This window comes from Solanum dulcamara, chromosome 1, assembly GCF_947179165.1.
Source record: "Solanum dulcamara chromosome 1, daSolDulc1.2, whole genome shotgun sequence".
Classification (NCBI taxonomy): Eukaryota; Viridiplantae; Streptophyta; class Magnoliopsida; order Solanales; family Solanaceae; genus Solanum; species Solanum dulcamara.
In genome coordinates, this window is record NC_077237.1 from 58004375 (window position 1) to 58010374 (window position 6000).

The 6000-nt window shown below is 34.4% G+C and overlaps 1 protein-coding gene across 5 annotated transcripts in view; it reads right to left on the bottom strand.

Moving 5' to 3' along the window:
- Positions 1-5799, bottom strand: part of LOC129888477 (cleavage stimulation factor subunit 50) — a 28595-nt gene extending 22796 nt beyond the window's left edge. For 4 of the 5 annotated variants that reach the window (XM_055963539.1, XM_055963601.1, XM_055963681.1 and 1 more), the window contains exon 1: positions 5443-5789. In XM_055963539.1, coding sequence (XP_055819514.1) covers positions 5443-5556 — 114 coding nt within the window. In that variant the 5' untranslated portion in view covers positions 5557-5789. Of the gene's footprint in view, positions 1-5442 lie in introns of all 5 variants that reach the window. The other variant, XM_055963477.1, reaches the window with a different exon arrangement.
- Between the last annotated feature and the right edge of the window lie 201 nt (positions 5800-6000).

Below are 6000 nucleotides of genomic sequence, written 5' to 3' on the forward strand. Positions count from 1 at the left end.
ATCAAAAAAAATATTATGATACTATCCATTCAATGTTTGAACACTCTAAATACTTATCTCTTCCAAAATAATTGTAATAGGAATAGATCTCAAATAAAGCAGATCTATGTGTACACAAGTACAAATCAATGCATACATCACCTCACGAAGAAGAATCTTACCGTTTCTTCTACCCTTCCGTTACCATTTCCTCCTTTCTTCCAAGGATGCCATACTCAATTGTCTTTCTTAGCTATTAATCAAACAACTTTCTTAACTTGAACAACTATAAACTGGAAATAGCTCATTCCAGGATATGATTTGATGCCACGACCTTGTCTACACTATAATTGAATTTAGTTCAAAGGCTAATTGGAACTTCCTTGCTTTTAACATTCCGTAACTTGGGGGGGGCATCAAGGTAGGGAATGGTCACCAAAAAAAACATTTTCTAACCTGATGCTCAAACAAATAAAGCCTAATCTCTCACACATTCTCATAAGTTGCTCATCCATCAAGCACCCAAGGGTGTGTAGCCTAGTGGTCAATGAACTGGGATAAGAGCCATGAATCTCAGATTTAGATTCCAGAAGAAACAAAAATACTAGGTAATTTCTTTTCATTTGTTCTAGTCTTGGTGGACAGAATTACCCGATACCTTTTGTTGGTTAAAGGTGAGAGGTTTCCCGTGGAATTAGTCGAGGTCCCCACAATCTGACCTGGAAATGATGATTATTTTTTAAAAAAAAGTTGCTTATCCATCAGTCTAACAATAGCTCCAACGGTGTTGTTGAGAATATAATTAAAAGTTTGCTCTCTCTAACAGTTTAAGTTTTAAGATGATATGGTCACATAATTCAACATCGTATCATAGCAGACAGAGATCCTGGGACTGAATCTCACCATCACTCATTATCAAAAACAATTTCCACATGCTTGGTCTATGAAAAATGAATCGGATCCACATGTGAGGGGACGTATTGAGAATATAATTAAATAAATAAAAGCAGGCTCTCTCTAATAGCTTAAGCTTTTAGATGAGATTCATAAACTTCAACAAGTGCAACATAATAAGACTCCTAAAAATCTACCATGATAAAAACATTCATCTATTAACAAATTAACTAGCATTATGTAATTTTAAATTTATATATACATATATACACACAACAACATACCCAGTGAAATCCCCCCCCCCACACACACACATATATATATATATCATCTACACCTCAATCTCAAACTAGTTGGGACGCCCACATGAATCATGGTATTCATCATTGTTTGACTATCTTCTATGCTGTAATCAACTTCTGCCCTCCTCATTTACCTAGGTATAGTTGTTGGGAAAACTAGTATATTGAAACTTAATAGAAATAAGACAGTAACGACTTAATCAAAACAAATGTTGTGTCATGGCAGGCTATTGCCTTGAAAATGAGTTTAGTCTGACTAGGATGCACATCGTTCTAACGGGTTGCTCCTCAAGTTTCCACAACACTCATGGCTAGAAGTTTGTAGAAATTGAATTGCCTAGAAAAAAAAAAGAGGAGCAAGTTTGGAGAAGGGAGAATATTTTTCGGTAAAGGAAAAGGCTTGCAAATGGTCTGCTTGTATAGACCAACTTCTGGAGTTGTTACAGAGGGGACTAAATGAGTTGTTACATAATTAAAATGGATTTTACGATAGTGATAAATGTTGTTACAGAATTTATTCAAGTAATGTATCTGGATATATTCTTGTAAACATGTATTTGGACACTTTTTGGTAGGCTAAAAAAGTTAAAAATATTTTTTCTCAAAACCAAATTTGGATTAGGTCTCACATATATTGCAAATCAACCAATTTTGTCTTCAAGTCAATTTCTCCTGCGCGCAAGGCCACTCCCACTTACTAACTCTTTACAACCCCAAATAAAGAATAATTCAATATATATAAAGAGAAGAAAAGAATTTGTCCCAATCAATGAGGGACTTTTGTCTTTCACATAAGACAAGTAGTTGGGGAAAATGGACCCACAAGAATTCTTTATTCTTTACATTATTAAAAAAAATAATGTCAAAGAAAAGGAACAATTCCAGCAATCCTCCACTAATATGAAGGTAAAAAAAATAAACACTAGTTTTGGACAAAGGAAGGATATATATTTATGTGTCGATATCTTTCGATTTGAATTGATACATAATGTCGTGGGGCAACAAACAATATGCACAAAGTGAAGTACTCTTGAGCTGAATGGACTTTATTTGAGACCCCCACAATAGATACCATATCCTAAATGTTAAGCAAACTCTGCAATACTAACAAAGTGCTTTTATGGTCATGCACATACCTTGGGTCTCTTGAGTGCTTTAGAAAGACAACCACAAGTCTTCCATAGAAGGCGACCACAATTTTACACTCTCTTAGATAATTCCATCAAATCTATCTAAACATAGACCACCATAAGTCTATGGAACCATTAAGAGCAAAATAAGCTCAGCCTAATAAAGCACTACCACACGCCATAGGAATAGGAAATGTAGTGCATATTGAAGGCTTATATGGCTTTGTTTGACCACGAATGGGTATCTTCCATACTATATCAATCCATGGGCTTTAGCCCCAACCCCTCGACATTTCAAGGATCATTTTCATTGTCAAACCTTTGGTTAAAGGATCTGCTAAATTTCTTTTAAACCTTACATATTCAAGGTAAATAACACCATGTTTCAACAAGTGTTTAACCGCACCATGTCTAACACGAAAGTATCTCCTTTTTCCATTGTACACACAGTTCTCGGCAATTCCAATTGCCACTGTGAGTTGCAACATAGAGAGCCGGGTGAACCTTGTTTTTCCCACAATGGCGCATCTGCCAAAAAGTTTCTCAACCATTTGGTCTCTTGCTCTACCAACTCAAGAGCAATGAATTATGATTCCATAGTAGACCATGCTATACAAGTTTATTCGGAAGACTTCCATGAAATAACACCTACTCCCAAAGCAAACGCATAGCCACTAGTAGAGTTGTGCGTTAAATTTTTATACAAATACTATAACCGAGAGTAAAATTGATTGTTTTTTGAATAATAGAGGGGCATATTGACCATTTCCCCAAATATCAAAGTAATAAACACATTTCTTTTGGTCAAAACACCTACTCATAAATCTAGCCTTTTATTTCTCCATTGTACCATTAGGTCCCAATTTCTGCTTAAATATCCACTTGCTACTTATGAGTTTACAACCTATAGGCAAATCATACAAGTCTCAAGTATGGTGTCAAATTCACTTTTTATACCCCTCTTTCCAAAATATAGCATCTATTCACTTTTTATAGCCTCTTTCCAAAATATAGCATCTATTCACCTTTTTGCTTAGTCATAAATCTTAAGGCCTTCTTCTATTAAATAGGTAGACACCAGTTCATCATTTAAAACATCAATGTCAAAATTATAAGTCAAAAAGATAGTGATAAAGTCAAGACCAAAGCTAGTCTCAACTTTACGTGCTTTACTCCTTCTAAGTTTATTTTCATGTTCATTAGCAATAACATCACAAGAAGGCACAACATGAGAATTAACATGCATAGACGTAGAAACATTATTTTGCACATCACTAGGCACACCAATTTTCAAAGGAAAAACATGTTCAAAAAATTTTGCATCACCAGATTCCTAAATAGATTAATCATTCAAAGATATAATGTAACACTAATTTGAGGATAAGGAATACAAAAAGTATCAAAAGTTTTAGGTCCTACCTTTAACGTTTGAAAACAACTAGACCAAGCTTAGTAAAACACTCCCATACTTTTAGAAATTTCAAGTTAGGGGCAAACTCTTTTCATAAGATATAGAGTCTTGCCCAACTTCTTTTGAGGGACTCTATGAAGAACAAAGCATGCAGACAAAACAACTTTGCACATATGTTGTCAGATAGACCCGAGCTTCTAGAGTGTTAGTACTACTTGAACCCCTATCAAATCTATGTCTCTCAAATTTTTTGTCCAATTAGCTTTCCATTTCTGCTATGAGTTTCAAATAAATACTTCCAGCCTCATTCTTAGACTTAAGAAGATATAACATATTGTATCTATAGAAATCATCAACAAAAGTGATGTAATACTTCATTTTACCTTTGCTAACAATGTTCTTCAAATCAGTTAAGTCTGAATGTATTAGTTCAAGCAATTCATTCTTTCAACTAGAAATACGTTTAAATGGTTTCTTGGTAGGTTTTGTATCTATAACTGAGTTTGCCTCGACGACTACGGCAACAATCTCTTCATTACCCTCAATGAGGTGAGCTTGGACGTCCTTCCTGCTTCGAGGTTTGCCCTTATCTTTGATAGCACTAGGCAGCCTTTGCCCAAAATTTGATCTTATTCTTTACCTTTGGCATTAGTGGAGGGTGTTGAAATAATTCCTTTCATTACCCTCAGCAAGGAGCTTGGATAGAAGCTCGCCCTCCTTGCTTTGAGTTTTGCCTTCGTCTTTTATAGGGTTAGACAACCTTTTCGCAAAAATTGTTCTTATTCTTCACCTTTGCATTAGTGAAGGATTGATGGAATTATTTCTTTCGTTTGGCACTATTTCTTTTTTAATAATGCAAAGAAAAAAGAATTCTTGTAGGTCCATTTTTCCCCAACCACTTTCTTGTCTATTGTGAAAGACAAAAGTCTCTCATTAATTAAAAATGCTCTTTTTTTCTCCTTATATTGAGTTGCCCTTTATTGGGCTTGTAACGAGCTAGTAAAAGGGAGGGGTCTTGCGCACATGAGGAGTGGCTTAGGCAAAACTGATCAATGTGCCCCCTGCTTGCAATATATATGTGAGACCTATCCCAAATCCGATTTTAAGAAAAGATTTTTAATTATTTCGAATATACTAGAGAAGTGTCCAGATACATGCTTACAAGAATATATCCCAATATATTACTAAAATAAATTTTGTAACAACATTCAATCACTATTATAACAACCATTTTTATTTTGTAAAAACCAAGTAATTGTGACAATCATCTTAATTTTGTTACATCTCACTAAGCCCCCTCTGTTATACCTCCAAAATTAACCTACATAAGCAGATTTTGAGCTTTTTCCTACACCAAAAACTATTCTCTCTTCTTTTCCAAATGTGTTTTTCTCTTTCTGTTTTTTCTAAGCAATTCATTTTTTGCAAAGTCCAGACTTTCAGCAACGAGTGATGTATTTGGAAGTGTTGTGGAACCTCGGAGAGCAACAGTTAACAAATGTGCATCCTAGTAGGACCGAAGTCTCTCTCAAGGACGACATAACATTTGATTTGATAAGTTGTTACGGTCTTTTTCTGTTAAGTTTCAATATTGTAGTAATTTTTCCAACAACTGTAATGTTACATATTTACAGCCATCAAAGATTTCTCTTTTCCCAGAAGAAGGCAAGCAGTTTCAAAAGGTTAAATGTGTATATAAAACCCAAAAAAAATGAAGAAATCGTACCTGATTGAGATTATTATCGCGAAGATGAGAGACTATGAGGGAATTAACATGACGGTACAATTTCCCGGCTTGCAGTGTTTGCTCCAAGTTATTATTGCTATGGTTGCTCTCCATTTATCTTATTACTGAATGAAACAAACAGGGGAGCCCAGAATCTTTGTTGATTCACAAATTTGGCTTTGCAGACTTCGAGATTGAAAGAGATAAATAAATAACGACAAACTGCAAACCCTGTTTTTTAAGCTCCTATAGATTTTTTGAAAGCGTGAAACTCAAGTACTATGAGCATTAAAACTGTACCGCCGCCACTGAGTACACTTCAGCCAGTCTAATTTGGATTTGCTTTAGAAATTTTGATTTAGAAAGAAGTTAATTTAGGTTTGTCTTTTCTTTAAAAAAAAAAAGAATAATCGGAGTGATTTGGCTAAATATCCAATAAGCAGTTGCTATTAGTTTGGCTATTCTCAATAGTGTTTTTATACATTTTATTATTATTTGAGATAAGTGTCAAAAATACACATAATTTTTTTTATTTTTTTGAATTTCATATCTAAATTA